The sequence below is a fragment of the Aspergillus alliaceus genome (assembly GCF_009176365.1).
Source record: "Aspergillus alliaceus strain CBS 536.65 unplaced genomic scaffold BDW43scaffold_16, whole genome shotgun sequence".
NCBI lineage: Eukaryota > Fungi > Ascomycota > Eurotiomycetes > Eurotiales > Aspergillaceae > Aspergillus > Aspergillus alliaceus.
In genome coordinates, this window is record NW_022474699.1 from 96,296 (window position 1) to 112,485 (window position 16,190).

General features: G+C 49.4%; 7 protein-coding genes across 7 annotated transcripts; 5 read left to right on the plus strand and 2 right to left on the minus strand.

Annotated features, from left to right (window-relative positions):
* Nucleotides 1-342: 342 nt before the first annotated feature.
* On the plus strand, nt 343-4,420 carry BDW43DRAFT_310121 (peroxidase/cytochrome P450 family protein; the record flags this gene model as incomplete). The annotated part of the gene is made up of 16 exons (XM_032046842.1): nt 343-531; nt 594-758; nt 814-922; nt 977-1,063; nt 1,124-1,472; nt 1,531-1,802; nt 1,869-2,036; nt 2,094-2,231; nt 2,286-2,321; nt 2,373-2,577; nt 2,673-2,947; nt 3,003-3,219; nt 3,274-3,703; nt 3,751-3,875; nt 3,940-4,337; nt 4,392-4,420. The coding sequence occupies 16 exons, from the start codon at nt 343-345 to the stop codon at nt 4,418-4,420; spliced, it is 3,192 nt and encodes a 1,063-aa protein (XP_031901290.1).
* A 1,042-nt stretch (nt 4,421-5,462) lies between these two features.
* Nucleotides 5,463-6,084, plus strand: BDW43DRAFT_310122 (uncharacterized protein; the record flags this gene model as incomplete). The annotated part of the gene is made up of 2 exons (XM_032046843.1): nt 5,463-5,486; nt 5,545-6,084. 2 exons carry the CDS (start codon nt 5,463-5,465, stop codon nt 6,082-6,084), a joined length of 564 nt encoding a protein of 187 aa, XP_031901291.1.
* A 1,654-nt stretch (nt 6,085-7,738) lies between these two features.
* On the minus strand, nt 7,739-8,665 carry wos2 (Hsp90 cochaperone SBA1; the record flags this gene model as incomplete). Its single annotated transcript, XM_032046844.1, has 4 exons — nt 7,739-7,813; nt 7,878-8,060; nt 8,113-8,438; nt 8,650-8,665. The coding sequence occupies 4 exons, from the start codon at nt 8,663-8,665 to the stop codon at nt 7,739-7,741; spliced, it is 600 nt and encodes a 199-aa protein (XP_031901292.1).
* Nucleotides 8,666-8,825: 160 nt separating this feature from the next.
* BDW43DRAFT_273205 (ESCRT-III subunit protein VPS24) lies at nt 8,826-10,515 on the plus strand. The gene is made up of 2 exons (XM_032041600.1): nt 8,826-9,416; nt 9,476-10,515. Exons 1-2 carry the CDS (start codon nt 9,369-9,371, stop codon nt 10,112-10,114), a joined length of 687 nt encoding a protein of 228 aa, XP_031901293.1. The 5' UTR covers nt 8,826-9,368; the 3' UTR covers nt 10,115-10,515.
* Nucleotides 10,516-10,683: 168 nt separating this feature from the next.
* BDW43DRAFT_273213 (RNA binding domain protein) lies at nt 10,684-13,570 on the plus strand. The gene is made up of 5 exons (XM_032041601.1): nt 10,684-11,162; nt 11,226-11,255; nt 12,268-12,432; nt 12,482-12,552; nt 12,605-13,570. The coding sequence occupies exons 1-5, from the start codon at nt 10,947-10,949 to the stop codon at nt 12,906-12,908; spliced, it is 786 nt and encodes a 261-aa protein (XP_031901294.1). The 5' UTR covers nt 10,684-10,946; the 3' UTR covers nt 12,909-13,570.
* A 76-nt stretch (nt 13,571-13,646) lies between these two features.
* BDW43DRAFT_310126 (uncharacterized protein) lies at nt 13,647-14,417 on the plus strand (the record flags this gene model as incomplete). The annotated part of the gene is made up of 1 exon (XM_032046845.1): nt 13,647-14,417. The coding sequence occupies one exon, from the start codon at nt 13,647-13,649 to the stop codon at nt 14,415-14,417; it is 771 nt and encodes a 256-aa protein (XP_031901295.1).
* A 296-nt stretch (nt 14,418-14,713) lies between these two features.
* On the minus strand, nt 14,714-15,955 carry BDW43DRAFT_310127 (Zn(II)2Cys6 transcription factor domain-containing protein; the record flags this gene model as incomplete). The annotated part of the gene is made up of 1 exon (XM_032046846.1): nt 14,714-15,955. One exon carries the CDS (start codon nt 15,953-15,955, stop codon nt 14,714-14,716), a length of 1,242 nt encoding a protein of 413 aa, XP_031901296.1.
* Nucleotides 15,956-16,190: the final 235 nt, after the last annotated feature.

The window sequence follows — 16,190 nt, forward strand, 5'->3', positions numbered from 1 at the left end:
GAATATTGCGTATTGCTAAGCTACATGATTTGCAACTATCCCTTGGTACAAATAGGTCTCTTCGGGTTCTAGAATGTGGTCAAGCAAAGTGCACCTCGATGCATGCGGCGTGATCCAGAAGTGAGCCATGGATGGATCATCTCAGATGACCGACGGATGGCCATTCATAGACCACCACCATTTAGGCCGATCATATTGAAGAGCATAAACCCACGAATACGAACTATGTCGCTGTAACTGGAAAGAGGAGAGTTTAAATATAATCTGACCCTTCCCCGTCTTCTCGGACGATTTGTGCTAGTCAAAACAATCCATTATCACGAGCAGGAATTATTCCTAAAAATGGCAGCCAACGGGGGAACAAACCATGAAGGCTTCACCAGCGGCCATCACGACTTGATGAAGCTTCTGAGTGAAGCTCGGCAAGATATTGGCAGCCAGCTTAGACGGATCCTCCCAGATCTACATGTCCTTCGGGGCTTAGGCTCGACTATCCTATCCGGCGGGATTATTGACGACCGGGAATACCTCGTAAGAGATTGGATACCCAGCCCTCCTGTACGTATGTGAATGACACCGTTCTTTGTGTTCAGATTGAAGAAATTATTCAAGTCGCCACATCACTACCGAATGGTTCCAGTCTCCGTGATGAGATCACGGCCGAATTCGTCAAGACACTGTGGAATGGCCTTGAGCACCCTCCTATAGCACGGCTGGGCGACGAGTACAGATACCGTGCTGCAGATGGTAGCAATAATGTAACTTCAAAATCACCTACAGCTCTCGCGCCGACCATCTGTCTAACATTTGTAGAATCCCTTGTATCCTCAACTTGGAGCAGCGGGAAGTCATTATGTCCGGAGCGTGACTCCTCGGCACCCACGGCCCTATGTGCTACCAGATTCGTCCCTGATCTTTGACAGTGAGCTTACTGATATTATACGGCTAATGATGAGGATACGCTGACTGTATATAGCACTCCTTGCGCGCAGTGGTCCTGCGAAAGAACATCCTTCCAAGATATCGAGCAGCCTGTTTCATTTTGCGACTATCATCATTCACGGTCGGTCAAACCAAACAGTAGTCTAATGTTGCTTCCTGTAAGACTGACCTTCGCTGGCAGATCTCTTCCGTACGGACGATGTTGATATGACAAAACTGAAGAACTCGTCTTATTTGGACCTGGGCCCCCTCTACGGCCACAATGCGGAGCAGCAGAAGCTAGTGCGCACATTTCAAGATGGACTTCTAAAACCTGACACCATCGCTGAACAACGACTGCTCGGACAGCCTCCTGGGGTGTGTGCTTTGATCATCGCTTTCAATCGATTCCACAACTACATAGTCAAGGAGCTGGCCGTGATTAACGAACGAGGGAGATTTAGCCTACCCCCTGGAATCACTCCAGAAAGCCCTGGGTACACTCAGGCGCAGGCAAAGCGGGACAATGATTTATTCCAGACCGGGCGACTGTAAGTATTGCTTGTAATCATTAGACGACGTCATCCGCTTACCTATGACTACTGACAGTGTTACCTGTGGTCTATATGTGAACATTATACTAGGCGACTATCTGAGAACCATATTGAATCTAAACACTAACCCGGTCGACTCGGATTGGAAACTTGATCCGCGGACAGAGATCAGTGGATTGAACTCACGGACCGTTCCGAGGGGTGTCGGAAATCAAGTCAGTGCGGAGTTCAATATGATCTATAGATGGCATGCTGCCATCAGCAACCACGACGAGGCCTGGTTACAAGGGTTCATGAAGGAGGTGTTTGGCCCAGATGTGAATGCAAGTAAGCAGCTACTACTGTCGGGATTTGTGATACCACTCTGACCCAGCGGCTGTGGAATGAGTAAAGGCACTTTGACCGTTGACGAATTCCTTACTGGCCTGCAGAAATGGTTCCAGGGTGTTGACAGAGATCCGGCAAAGTGGACTTTCGGAGGCTTGAAACGACAGCCGGACGGCAGCTTCAAAGATGCAGATCTGGCGAATATTTTGTACACTGGGACTGAGTGTGTCGCGGGTGTGTTTTTTGTACTTTCTCCATTTATGAATCTTGCGACTCTAACTGTTCTGCCAGGTGCCTTCGGGGCGAACAACATTCCACAAGCAATGAAGGCTATCGAGGTTCTTAGCATCGAACAAGGCCGAAAGTGGGGACTAGCGACCCTGAATGAATTCCGGCGTTTCTTCAAGCTGAAAACGTATTCAACGTTCGGTAAGATAACAGGAGGGAAATTTCGATGGCGATCTGGCTAATGGCGGTATTTAGAGGAGGTCAACCCTGACCCTGCTGTTGGGGAAGCTTGTAGGTTCTCTGGTTAAGTAGCTTATTGGATTATCACTGATTAGGTTGAAGTGGAGACACTCTATGGACATCCGGACAATATCGAACTCTACGTCGGTATACAGGCAGAGGAAGCCAAGCAACCATTTTTCCCTGGATCGGGGCTATGCCCAGGTTTCACTATTTCGGCAACGATCTTAGCTGATGCTAACACGCTTGTTCGGGGTGATCGTTTCTATACCGTTGATTATAGCCCCGTAAATCTCACGAACTTCGGGTAAGTGACCACTCACTGTCCCTATCAAAATTCCACGAAAGCAAGAACGGAGTAGATGAATGGTACCAAGAGCTATTCTCACCGAGCTTTCACAGGTTTGCGAACACCCTCCCAGACTTCGATGTCGCGCAAGGCGGCCTGATGTACAAGCTTCTGTTGCGAGCCTTCCCTGGCTGGTACACTTCAAACAGTGTCTATGCTCTGTACCCGTTCACCATACCGGAGCAAAACCAAGAAATCTTCACAAAGCGCGGAACAGCAGATCAGTTAGACTTCCATAGGCCTTCCTATCAGGGTCAGCCTACTGCAGTGACTTCATGGCAGGGTGTAACACAGGTGCTGAATGATCAGAAAGAGTTTCGTGTCCCGTGTTAGTTGCCACTCATACCAACTAAGCCTAGCCCCTAATGCTGATGGACTTAAAGGGGGCCCACATACGTACCAGCTTACACAGCACGATTACATGCTAAGTGGGGATTCATCTGCTAATGCTAAGCAGAGAGCTTTCGTGAAGGAGCGCCTGTACAAACCGACCGATGGCCTTGAAGAGGTGAGGCAGTTCTATGAAGATGTAACAGTAGAGTTGCTGCACAAATACAGCCGTAAGCTCGGTTCAGCATATCAGGTTGATATAGTTCGCGAGTATGCTCCCTGGAACATCATCATCGAAAGCCAGCGTTGACCTATTTACCTTAGCGTCGGGAACCTCGCAAATACCAAATTCACGGCGGAATTCTTCGGAATCCCCCTACGGACGCCAGAGAGCAAGGACAAAGCTGACGGCTATACGGAGAGGGAACTATACGACATACTTGCAGAGCTTTTTGGCTATGTCTTCTTGGACGTGGACCCGGTTGAATCGTTCAAACATCGTGTTACCGCATCACGGTCGTCCGAGCGCCTAGGGGAGGTTATGCAGAAGCATGTCGCGAGCTTAAACAAACCTCATTTTGCTCTTGCTCGCGACATCCTACGCAGTCACAGAACCAGCGAAAAGAAGTGTCCGTTAGCTGACTATGGGCCAGAGCTGGATACTAGACTTTCCGATGGGGGACGCTCCGCTGATGAGGTAGCCTGGACTATTATCCCAACTGCAGCTGCCGCCTGTGCTACTCAAGCCCAAGGTGTATGTTTGATCTAGAAATTATTGAAGATACCGCTAATGAGACCTAGTGGGCTCAACTCATCGACTTCTACCTGTCCGATGCATATAATAAATACTGGCCTGACATTCAAAGGGTCGCTCAATCCGACGACAAAGACTCCTTTGAGAAGTTGAAAAAATATGCCCTGGAAGGGTACGGTCTGCTCAATCCTTCAGATGCAACTATCAGCGTGTTCAACGGTAGTTGACCAAAACAGATTCCGCCTATCAACCCCAGCATTTGGTGTTCTTCGGTACGCAGCAAACGACACGACGATCGAAGACAAAGTGAGAACCATTCCAGTCAAGAAAGGCGACACGATCCTGGCAGATTTCGTAACAGCTGGCCGGGATCCAACCAAGTTCCCCGATCCTCAAGCCATTAAGCTTGACCGTCCTGACGAGCTGTACATACATCACGGATGGGGACCGCATTCCTGCCTCGGGCGAGAGATTGTAACCGTTGCAGCGGCTTCTATGCTACGTGTCTTTGCTCGGGTAGATGGTCTCAGACGCAGTCCTGGTCCTGCTGGGGAGATGAAGAGTAAATTGATCAATGGGGCATTCAAGGTGTATTTGCCTGAGGATGGGACGGAATGGTCACCATTCCCTTGCAGTGAGTATTTCGAAAATCAGTCTAAATAATAAGCTTTGGCTAATGGCTCCGTAGACAAAAAGGTGCTGTTTAATAAATTTTAGGTGGGCGAGTTGGCAACGCGCCGGAAAGCGATATTTTATCAGAATGTGCGACAGTAATCAAACATTGGAGGGATTGTTTGGAAAAGTCCTATGCGCATAGCATGCCCTGTTAGAGGTCTGTGGGTGGAGATAGTTACTCCTGTACTTATGCAGCCAATATATTTCACCCGCCGCCCTTACTGAGAAAGCGATAGGATAGGTTCAATCGCAATATAGCTGTCCGTCATCATACTGTTTCTCACCAATTCTAGGTTGACCTTTACTTTCCAGTAGCATCACTCCCTACCTAAGGGAGTATAGAGCCACATTCAATGTGCAGACTGTCAATGTACAGGCTGGAGCGGTTTCACATAGTCAAACTGTACTACTGATAATAAACTTGAAACCACAACTTTCCCTTGTCGTTGTTGGCCTATGAGACTCGGGTGGGATGATGTACTGGCCGAGAGCCGACATTGGTATCCATTTTAGAGAATGATTGGATAATTCTCTAGGGCTCGATGGCCAAATGGACAATTCTGGGGTCAGATGTTCATCCATTCTCACACGATCAACGGAACCACCACTAGCTGTTTTGTGGAGCTCAAGGCGTCCACCAAGCGTTCCATGGGTCACTACAGCCTTATCCGACTGTGTTCTAGGATCATCAGCTTATTTTTTGACAGAGGCTGAGCTAGCCTGAGGTAAACTCATTATGTCAACCTGATTACCCCAATTGGAAACAGACTCAAAACTCCACACCTATGCTGAACATATTTAAGGCATACCAGACATCTATGGTGTTTTCTTGCCACATCTGGTTGACCTATCTAATATTGTTGTCAGGCCCCCTACGATCTTCCCACATTCTAATGCACCTTTGGATGGCCATTGATCTGAGCTAGGGTTGTAGGTAGTATTATGCGAGTCCCGTGCAAATATCCAGCGATAGCTAAGCCCTTTGTTCTGCGCGTAGCCACCTTTTTAAAAAGCACTAATTGCTTTTGACCAAGCTACCTGTATTCAACGTATAGTCATCTATTGTTGATTGTATTTGCCTCCAATGAGTCTAGTACGCGATGAAACGGTATGTTCGTTCAGCTGAGGCATTCCATTCTACTAAATAGTAACATCACCAAACATAGTGGGTTCCCGAGCTATGGTCCCTTTTCGGTGTTGGGATAGTCATTCTTTTGGCTCGCATTGGGCTGCGATGTTGGGTGTACGGCTTCCGTGAGCCGGCAGCTGAGGACTGTCTCTCTGTGTTCATCCCTGCCTTCTATACCGTCAACGCCGTCGGCTGCTACCTCGTTTACATCAACGGAAACAAGGTAGACTTCACTCAGGAGGAGATTAACGCCTTAAGAGACGAAGAGGCACGTCGCCTTATCTTTGGAACGAAATGGGAGCTCGCCTTAGCGTACTCCTACGTGACTACGCTCTGGCTTCTCAAGGCCAGTCTACTCCTGCTGTACTGGCGCCTGACAAGGAACCTTGGGAAACATCGCCTGCTCGTGCTATTGATCACAATTATCTGTGTTCTAGCCTACGTTGGGGTCATGCTTAGTATGGCCCTCTCGTGCATCCCTTCCAGGAGATTCTGGCAAATCAAACCTTTGCCTTCCATTAATTGTGTTCGGCCGCCGAATATATTCATCGCGTTAACAGTCTCGAACGTTCTGTAAGGCACATACATCCATAGCATGCTGTGTACAACAAGCTAATCTGGTTTCTGATCGAAGTACCGACTCCGGGGTAGGTCTAATCCAGGTACGAGAGAGAGCCGTATTGATTTATCTTAGATTATTGCGCTGCCAATTATTCTCTTAGCGAAACTCCGTATCTCCAAAACAAAGTGAGCCTCTCATACCTCCATAACCTCTAAGATACAACTTGCACGATGGAACCCCTGACGACTAAAAGAAAATTGAAGGTTCTCTGTTTCCTGAGTTCGGGAACAGTCGTTCTTATATCCGCGTAAGCATGTCGAATGCTGTACAAAAAGAGAAAAAGAGCCCGTCTAACGTCTATGACTGGTAGAATCGTGCGACTCACAATAACCCTGGTGGAGCCAAGCCAGCTCAACTGGAATAGGTGGGCCGCTTTACCCCCTTCCTGCGCCCAAATATCGATGAATCTAACACTTGTTCCGTACTTCAGATTAGGCATGCGAGAAATGTTCATCGACATCATCGCAGTCTATATCCCCGCCTTTCGCACCATTCTCCGACGTCGCTCGCTTGATCGAAACAGTTCCGTGTCGAGTGAGTCATGTGTCACAATCAAGTGGCCTTCCAGTCCATATCAGGGTCATGTATCACTAAATGAAGATATGGCATTGCCAGCCAGTTTTATACCTGCGGACAGTAGATCCCTGTCATGTCCTGTCTGAGATCTGTCCCGCGGTCCGATTGGAGAGAAATTGACCTTGACAATGTTTCCTGGATACGGGAGGATGGTGCAGCCAACATTGTGCCCATTTCCAATGCGAGTTTGGCAGCAAATCGAACGACGACACGGGGAATTGATTGCTTTTCACAGGGACTCGCCCAGCACTCCCTTGCGCGAAGCGCGTATTGCGCAGAATAGTTGCAACGGACAAAATACCGGTAAACCTTTTCGTCTATTCCGGACTTGGTTTACGCCATATCGCGCTAAACCTTCTTATAGATGCTAAAGGCTCATCTACCACCGGATCATGTCATGTAGTCCTGTCTAGCACGCACGTCCGTTATAGTGCCACATCGTGACTAGGGGTCGCGATGGCGGTAATTCTGGCGCTTGATGTCGGAAACGGCGTCTTTTTGGAAGATGGATAAGCAGACATAATCCAATTCTGTACGTACCCGGGTAATACCATGCTTGACCATGGTACATTTCCTAACATCAGGCTGGAAAGCTCCGAAACGAGGTTGACAATGCCCACTCTAGTATATTCGAGGGATGAGGAAGGCAGGGTTAGTATGGTCTCTACGTCGTCTAAGTGGCTGGTGTGAGTTTATAGCTTGGCAGTATCAGTCTAGGCTGCAGTCGAGCGGAGGAAGACCCGACCTACTTATGGCGTTGGAAGTTCTCAGTGATACTCTTTTCAAGGGAGTTTATTCAAAGGGAAGGTAGCTACAGGGCAGTATCAAAAGGCCATCTCATTGTCTTCGCCATCTGTAGGATTACTACCAATTCTCAGTCCACTACCTTCACCCCCGACGCCAGCCATCAAATTGTATTTAAAAACCAAACGCAACAAGAATATAGTGACCTCATATGTTTCATTGATTCCTATTTTAATTCATCACTGATGTCATGAACCAAGCCTGTTTCAAATATTTTTTAGAATGTAATTTAAGACACCTCCTGGACCTTGGAGGACTTAGCCGGCTCCCCAGCCTCCTCAAGCTCGGGCATCTCCTCATCATCCTACAGTAACCGGTTAGCAAATCGTTCGACGGAAGAGGTTCACTGGCGGGGCCGAAAAACATACCGACTCGCCCTCGGCACCAGGGGCATCACCAGCGGCACCGCCCATTCCCTCAAGGCCTGCGCCGAGCTTCGAGAAGTCAATGTTTCCAAGACCGCCCTCGCCGCCGCCGAGGCCTTCGAATCCGCCGAAGTTGTTGGCATAGTCATCCTCAGCAGCCTCATCCTGCTCATCCTCATCGACCCACTGTGCCATTGTCAGCTCCATCTACCCACACGAGCGGGGTCGTACTCCATACCTTGTCGAAATCGGTCTTGAGGTAGTGCTGCTTCTCAGTAGCCTTCAGAAGACGAGGCCAGTATTCCTCCTTCAGCTCCTTCTTGCGCAGGATCAACTCAACCTCACGGTCGCTGTGGTTCACTTTCGAGTTCTCGGGGTCGATCTCAGCGTACAGATCCAAGGAGATTTCGTAGCGAACACCCTTCTTGGAATCACCGGCGAACGTGACATTGGTCGGGGTGATCTTGAGGGTAGCTTCTTTGCGATCTACATCGGGGGCCTTGATGTTGACGTAGAGGTAGTTACGCTCGGCGTCAGAGCTGGAGGAGCGCTGGGCCCATGTAACTAGAGTCACGGCATGTTAGCGACCAACGATCGGGTAGAAAAGGACATTCATTTCAAGAATGAGAAAGAGCCCTTTGCTTAATATACTCCTCGACTTGCTCCATTTGGCAGAGAAGGGTTGACGAAGAGAAGCAGGGCGCGTAACAAGGATATGTTGACATGACTTGTAGCAAAGCGGGGAAAGGTCAGGGAGGACTGCAAAATTACATACCTTCAGGACGAGTCATTATGAAGTGAGAGGCGACACGGGGGAGAATTTATGTAAAGAGGAGTGATGATGGTAAAAGGGGGTGGGGTGGAGGTATATCAGACGGGAAGAATAGTGATATCGCGGAGAGTTGAAGCTGAGGAAGTTCCAAGTCTGTGTCCCCCTCGAGTAATACTCCTTGGATGATCCGCTCTAGAAAGTACTGGAACTCTCACTCTCTGCCCGCTGTTTGCCCTGTTTGCGGACTATTGCGCGCCTGGGGCATACAACTCACGACCGTCACCGGAAGGCGGTAACAAAAGTCCCACAAATCGATGACTCAGCAGGGACCCGTACGCTGGCTTCGAGATTGTCTTCTCTATCTCGGGTCCTTTTCCGTTGGCTCCTAGGCAATCATGCTGTTTAGAATCACCACGGAGGACCATCGAACCCGCAGTGTAATTTAATACCGTTCAAAAGTGCACGCCGATGCTGACAACCCAGCTTCATCCCCCGCTTTCTCACCACGTTGCCGAGGAACCCTGTCCGCTTCCCAATTCATCTTGCATTGATAACCCCACCTATTTCAACAGTCTTAGTTCCTAGATATCAGCTTGGGCCCTTTCCTGATAAACGGTCGACCTTCCTAAATCAATTTATATACTGTTGCCAATTTCAACATCCACAGTCATCTTTATAATATATCCTACAATCAACAGATCGCACTGTGAACCTGATTCATCATGGAGACCCTCAAAGCGGTGTTTTTCGGGCCTGATCCTCAGGCACAGGTACGTTGGGATAGTTGTCCCACTCTGCCTTTGCCATTCTGACATGCATATCTGTACAGATGAGGAAATGCAACGCCCTCATCCGCGCCAACACTCGCCAATTGGATCGCGACATCGCACAGCTACGGACCCTCGAGAACAAAACACGGCAGTACATTGTGAATGCCTCTCGCCGAGCCCAGCGAAACCCATCACAGTCGAAGCAGGCCACGCAGGAGGCCAAGACCTTTGCTCGGGAATTAGTTCGGATTCGGAAACAATCCACCCGTCTACACACCAGCCGAGCTCAACTCCAAAGCGTCCAGATGCAGGTCAACGAAGCATTCTCCGTTCGGAAGATCCAAGGAAGTCTGAAAAAGTCGACTGGGATCATGAAGGATGTCAACACATTGGTTCGACTGCCCGAGTTGAACGCTACGATGCGTCAACTGTCGACCGAGCTGGTGCGGGCTGGGATCATTGAAGAGATGGTAGACGATGCGATACCAAACAATGAGCTTCTGGAGGAGGAAGAGGACGAAGCTGAAGAAGAAGTTGACAAGGTTTTGCAGGAGATCTTGCAGGGCAAGCTGGCGCAAGCCGACGCGGTCAAACCCGAGGAGCCACTAGAGGAGACTCCCGCGGCCGAGGAGCAGTTCGAGGAGCAAGAAGCCGCGCTCGCACAGATGCGAGGTCGATTGGAAGCCCTGAAGAGCTGAGGGACCTTACAGCGTTTGTTGAAATCTACGCATGCCCTGTAATATGACGTTACGAGCGAACTCGACATGCCATCAAAGCGTTAGCTTTTATTGATGTTCAATTGGGAGTTAGGCCGGGTGGAGCACATGGGATTTTTTCGATTCACTTTCATTTTGTTTATCTATTTTAGAGGCAGGTCCTGAGACCAGAGTACAAGTGGCCATTTCAGCGTTGGGCTTTTTCCATGTTCTCTCTACTATATCCGATAAATGGTAAATATCAGTATTCTCGGAGTGGGTCCAGGGCCTTTTAATTCGTTGGGCAGCAATAGATCCCGATAAAGGAGAATGATAGATGTTTGAAAAATCGATCGCTTGAATGGGCTGTCTAACACATTAGAAACAACTAGAGTGCAATACAGGAATTGACAAATGAATGAATCAACATGTTATAGTGTTGTTGAAGTGAAGTCATTGACGTGTTCTATTTGCGGATGACGCATCCCAGAAGGGACTAGCGGCTGGCACCGCCTCAAGTCTCTTTTCTGTTTGTCCGTCGCCTTCCCTTCCATTCCCGCTCTCTCTTTCTCTCTCTCTCTCCTTAGCCCGTCCTCTCACCTGTCGCGCCTTTCATCACAAGGTGTACAATACTTCCACAACATTTTCAATCTTCTATTATCTGCCATTAATTCCGGCAGCTACTGCTTCCAGAACCAAGATCTTTTAAAAACAGACTTTTTCCTGCCCCTTACACTGTGTTGCGACCCACTCCAGTTGCGCAACAACTAGCTCGCTCAAAACCACCGTTGAATCCATTTCAAAGTCACAGTCTCGTCTAGTATCACCTAACACAATGTCTGGAAAGTTGGACAAGTCACTCGACGAGATCCTCGTCAACCGTCGTCAGGGCGCTCGTCGCCGCAATCGTCGTGCCGCCCAGGGTAAGCCGGCCCCTGCTGCTGTTGGAGGAGTCAAGAAGAGCACAAAGGCTGCCAAGCTTGCCGGCAAGGCTGTCCAAGCTGGACATCACCCTGGGTCGACCGAGAGCAAGATCATGGTTAGCGGCTTGGTAAGTCCCGATTCCCTCGGTATGGAACTTTTTAACGATGGAATCCCATGCTAACGTCATTAGCCTTCCGATGTGAATGAGGCCAATATCAAGGTATGTTGATTGAGAGGCCTTCGCCTTGGGTTTCTATCGCCGTGTCTTTCTTTCTCGAGACCTTTGAGGCACACCGGCTTTTACACGCGTTTCGAACCTTGTCACGACGCCCTCGCACCTTTGCGACCGTTTTTTCTTTTCTTTTTTGCCGCGTGCATAGGCAGCGCACTCCTTCGAGCCATGTTCGCGCGCTATCTGGAATCTAGCGCCCTGCGAGTCAGCCGAAGTCGAGTCCTGCCCGCAGTCTTGCGTGAAGCGTGTCTGGCTTGAGCGGATCTTTTGATAGTCCGCTCGCGAGCACGCTGCAAGCTGTGTCACGAATGGTAGTTGAAACACGCCGTTCTGATTTTACCCCGCTTGACCACACCATTTAGAATTTGGATCTCGGGTGTTGGGCATCAGCGAGCGCACCAGCAGACCAGTAGTGCAGCAGTACATACAGCAAGCGATCTACTCTGGAATATCTTTCCCATCGTCTATGATTGAGAGTGCCATTTTACACGGGGCAGGAAGCACCTCTATCGTGACCTTGGCGATGCCAGTCTAGCCTTGCTTTCGCCCTGAGACGGGCTTCCATGTGGGTGTTCTGGGGGAACATTATGAGTCTTCACCGCACATGGACTATACAACATCTTGACCGTGTCGGTACCAGAGGGGTTAGGACGTGGTGTTGGGTAGCTCCAATCCATGGAAGTGAATTGTTTCAGGTACCGGTCGGTGTGGATGGAAAATGATCCACAAGGCACGGATTCGGGGATATTGAAAATGGGGTCGACAATGATTGAAGCAGACTTTACTTGTTAAGCCTGTGCGCGGTTCGAGCTTTGTCAAGAAGCCCGTTGTCTTCGATCCTGGGGTGATCTTACTAACTACCGCTGTGTGCTCGCTGATGCTCTTGCTGTGGAGTTTCGGGCCAATTCGCGCGTCATTTCTCGAAATTTTGTCTATGCCGGCCTTTTGACACTGATTCAATTTCATGAACCCAAGTACTAATCATGTCTGCTGGCTGTAGGAATACTTCTCTAAATCCGCAGGTCCCGTCAAGCGAGTCATGCTCACTTACAACCAAAATGGCACTAGCCGCGGCATCGCCTCCATTGTCTTCAGCAAACCCGACACAGCTGCGAAGGCTGCCAAGGATCTGAACGGACTGCTTGTCGATGGACGTCCCATGAAGGTATGTGTCGGCGCTCGAGCTTGCATCATGCCCATCTAACATTGAATAGATTGAGGTCGTCGTTGACGCCTCGCATGCCCCCGAAGTTCAGGCTCCCAAGCCCCTTGGCGAGCGTGTCGCGTACGTCTATGTCCCTTGAAGGCTCGAAGGACCATCTCTAATTTCACCACAGACAAACCAAGTCCCAGCCCAAGCCAGCCACAGCCAGCAAAGCCACCGATAACGCTCGTGGACGCAATCGCCGTGGCCGTGGTGGCCGTAATGCGGCCAAATCGAACCGTCCCAAGCCCAAGACCGTGGAGGAGCTTGATGCTGAAATGGTAGACTACTTCGGTGCCGAAAATGGAGGTGCTGCGGAGGGCAATGCCCCTGCAAACGGAGCCGTCCAGCAGCCTACCAACGCTGGAGAGGACCTTGGAATGGCTGAGATTTCTGTATGCTGCCCTGGTCTCGCACTCAATCCGATGACGCGCTAACATGGACGTAACAGTAAATGTATCGTGATACCTTCAATTCAATTGCAGAGGCAGGTTACTTCTGCCAAGTCTGATCAGCTTCTGATCCACGGGCTACAGGCTTGTTACTCAGATTCGTGTTTCTGTTCCACTTTCTTCCCCTTTACTCCCCTTATGTTTTAGTTTGGTTTTTCTAATGTCTCTTCTGCTATTTGGCTCGTTGACGGGAACTCGAGGAAGACTCGTATGTATTTAATAAACGGACGGTCGCAATAAAAACCGAAAAACATTGAAACGGAAGCTGTAAGCTTATAATAGATATATTATTGTGTCCAACTGTTTACCGGAGTAAACTACTACCAGTATACTAGTCATCTGGTGTTGCCAACTGTATTGCCATTCAAGTTGCGTCGGGGGAAAGATCCCCATCAACGGCCTTGGCGCCTCTTCAGCTCAACTTCCATCTCCGCGATTTGTAATAACTCCGCCAAAAGGTTCCAACGTGTGATGAGAAATGTAACTTTATCAGGTGAAGATTAGCCAAGTAGCGGGATTCTGACGCTATAGATCCGCATATTTAGTAAAAAAAGATAAGAAAAAAAAAACTAGCTGTGGCACTGTTGTTTGGGGTCAACGTGAATACTACCGCTATATATATGTATAATGCCATGCTAGAGACCAAGATATAAACCACAAAACTTCACACCTCAATCCAGAACCAATATATATACCTCACTCATCAACAAGAACCCCAAAACAATGCCCCCAATACAAGACCAATCCATCCTCATAATCGGCGGTTCCTCAGGAATAGGCCTCGCCGTCGCCCAACTAGCCCTATCCGAAGGCCTCCACGTCGCCATCGCCTCCTCCTCCCAGTCCAAAATAACCACCGCCCTCGCAACCCTAAACTCTCCCTCCTCCCAAAACAAAGACAAACACAAATACCAAGCCACAGGCCACACGATCGACCTCCTCTCCCCAGACCCAGAAACCCATCTCGCCAACCTCCTCTCAACAGTCACCAACAACGGTACCACCAAACTAGACCACATAATCCACACCGCAGGTCGCCCCGGTCCACTACCCATCCAAGACTTTAATATGCAAACCCTCGCGGCTGCAGGTCACTTACATTTCTTCACCCCGTTACTTATTGCTAAGATCGCGCCTGCGTTCATGAATCCTGGACCTACATCTTCGTTGATCTTTACGGGCGGCCAGGTAGCGAATAGACCTATTCCGGGGTGGTCTGTGCTTGCGTCGTATGCGGCGGGGTTGCAGGGCATGGTGAGGGGGTTGGCGGTGGATTTGAAGCCGCTGAGGGTGAATCTTGTTAGTCCCGGGCCGACTGATACGGGGCTTTTAGGGGAGAGGAGGGAGATGGTTAGGGAGAGGATCGCTGAGACGGGGGTGTTAGGGAAGTTGGGCAGCGCGCAGGAGGTGGCGGAGGTTTATGGGTATTTTATGAGGGATACTAATGCTACTGGCGGTATGGTTTGTTCCGATGGGGGTGGATTGTTGGTTTGATTCTTTTTGTTTATTGGGAGGATGGTGTTTGTACTGATTTGTTTTGTTTATTGTGAAAGTTATGTAGAATAATGAAGGGTATCTTGTGTGGATTGGTTCTGTCCGGTGTGATTGTGCTGGTAGGTTTGGGTATCAATCGTAAACTTGGTGCGAGAGTGGATTGTGAATGAAAGATGATGAACGCTGAAGATCCCAATTTCACGAATGGAATGTTTCTTAGGCGCTGAAGCTCGTTAGCCCCTATATATTCCCTTTGATTTGTGATAGCTACTGGAGTAAAAAAGACTAGCATACGGCTAAGCGGCTGCCTCGGAGTCATCGTCGCAAAGTCGGTATCGAGGCTCCTCGAAGGCCAGAGATGTGTATAGCCCATCCTCTGTCGTACCCGTCTGGCTATATCCAGTGTTACGAACCCAAGTCACCACAGCTTCCAAGCCAAATATGACCGTGAGGATGAAATGAACAAACACATCGACCTCGTTAGGGCGAGTCTGTACGAACAATCGATTCGCATCCGCACCAGACAGGAATAGCACGTCCTGTTGCTGGCACGCCGCCACCCAGCGCTGGGCTGTGGGCGCTTCCCATAGTCCAGCCCGGGCTGTGAACTTCACTCCGCCTGCGCAGGAAGTCCGGCCCCACTTTAACAATTCGTAGACAGCCACGATGGTCGTCCTAATCATCCATGTTCGCCGGACACTCTCCCCCAGAATCCAGGCTTTCCATAAGGCTTCCTGGCGTGGTTCTTGTGGGCCATGCCCACTCTGCGCTAGCTGGATATACTCGCTACTGATACGAGCACATTCCAACATTTGGCTGCTCCATGATATGAGTGTCGGAATACGCCTTTCAGCTATGGAGCGTTGGTGATCATCACCGTCAAATAGGCAGATGATCTGGTATACAAGCAAGGCCTGGACACGGGCAAGGTGGTCAGTAAGGCTGGACGGAGTTGGTTCAGCTAGAAGCTCGGACACCCGTTCTTCAATAATTGGGTTGGTGATGTCTTTATTGGAGGGATTCTGCAGGAAATAGGCAGCTGCAGATGTGTACGCATCTTGAAGGCAGCTGGGAAGTCGACCAGGATATAAGTGTGGGTGAATGAACAGCGTGCTTCCTTCAAGAACCCATTGCTTCAGCCATTGCTGTATGGTCCGGACTATCTTGATCAGCGAAGATGCATCGAAAGCCTGGTCTGCGGTAGAGATACGGCGGACGAGAGACCACGAGTCGGGGGATAGGAAGATTTCGCTCAGGTGCCCAAGAGGAAGTAATGGGTATCCTGTGAGAGCAAAGGGAAACAAAAGTCCACTACTACTTGTATCTGTATGGACTGGTCCGACTATGTCAGTCAGACTATAGTCTTGGTCTTGGCATGCTGGTGAACTAGTTGGAGGCGGGTCATGTAATCTGGTCGAACGATATTCGCAATGAACCCCTTTGGTGACACAGCGACCACATGCCGGATGTTGAAGGTCGCATCTTCGCTTCCCCTTAATACACGAGTTGCACGCCTTTCGCCGACTCAAGGAGTTCATATTGGGAGCATTGTTGACATGGGGATTGCGAGCACACATTCTTTTGGCTTTTCCCCCTTAAACTTACGTGAGCACGCGGACTTATGACATCATCATCTTTTGAGCCCTAATTGCCTTTCTATATCCTCAACACGTATATCCATTTTATTCTGCAGAAAGATATGAAACCAACACCTAGATACATAAGCTCATATAATCCACACAAACACGAGAAGCCTTTGCCTTCCACGAGAAC

Coding starts and splice junctions, on each gene's coding strand:
- BDW43DRAFT_273205 (XM_032041600.1), top strand. CDS start 9,369: ATGGAGACCCTCAAAGCGGTGTTTTTCGGGCCTGATCCTCAGGCACAG. Junction 9,417..9,475: donor GGCCTGATCCTCAGGCACAG/GTACGTTGGGAT, acceptor ATATCTGTACAG/ATGAGGAAATGCAACGCCCT.
- BDW43DRAFT_273213 (XM_032041601.1), top strand. CDS start 10,947: ATGTCTGGAAAGTTGGACAAGTCACTCGACGAGATCCTCGTCAACCGT. Junction 11,256..12,267: donor TGAATGAGGCCAATATCAAG/GTATGTTGATTG, acceptor TGCTGGCTGTAG/GAATACTTCTCTAAATCCGC. Junction 12,553..12,604: donor CCCCTTGGCGAGCGTGTCGC/GTACGTCTATGT, acceptor ATTTCACCACAG/ACAAACCAAGTCCCAGCCCA.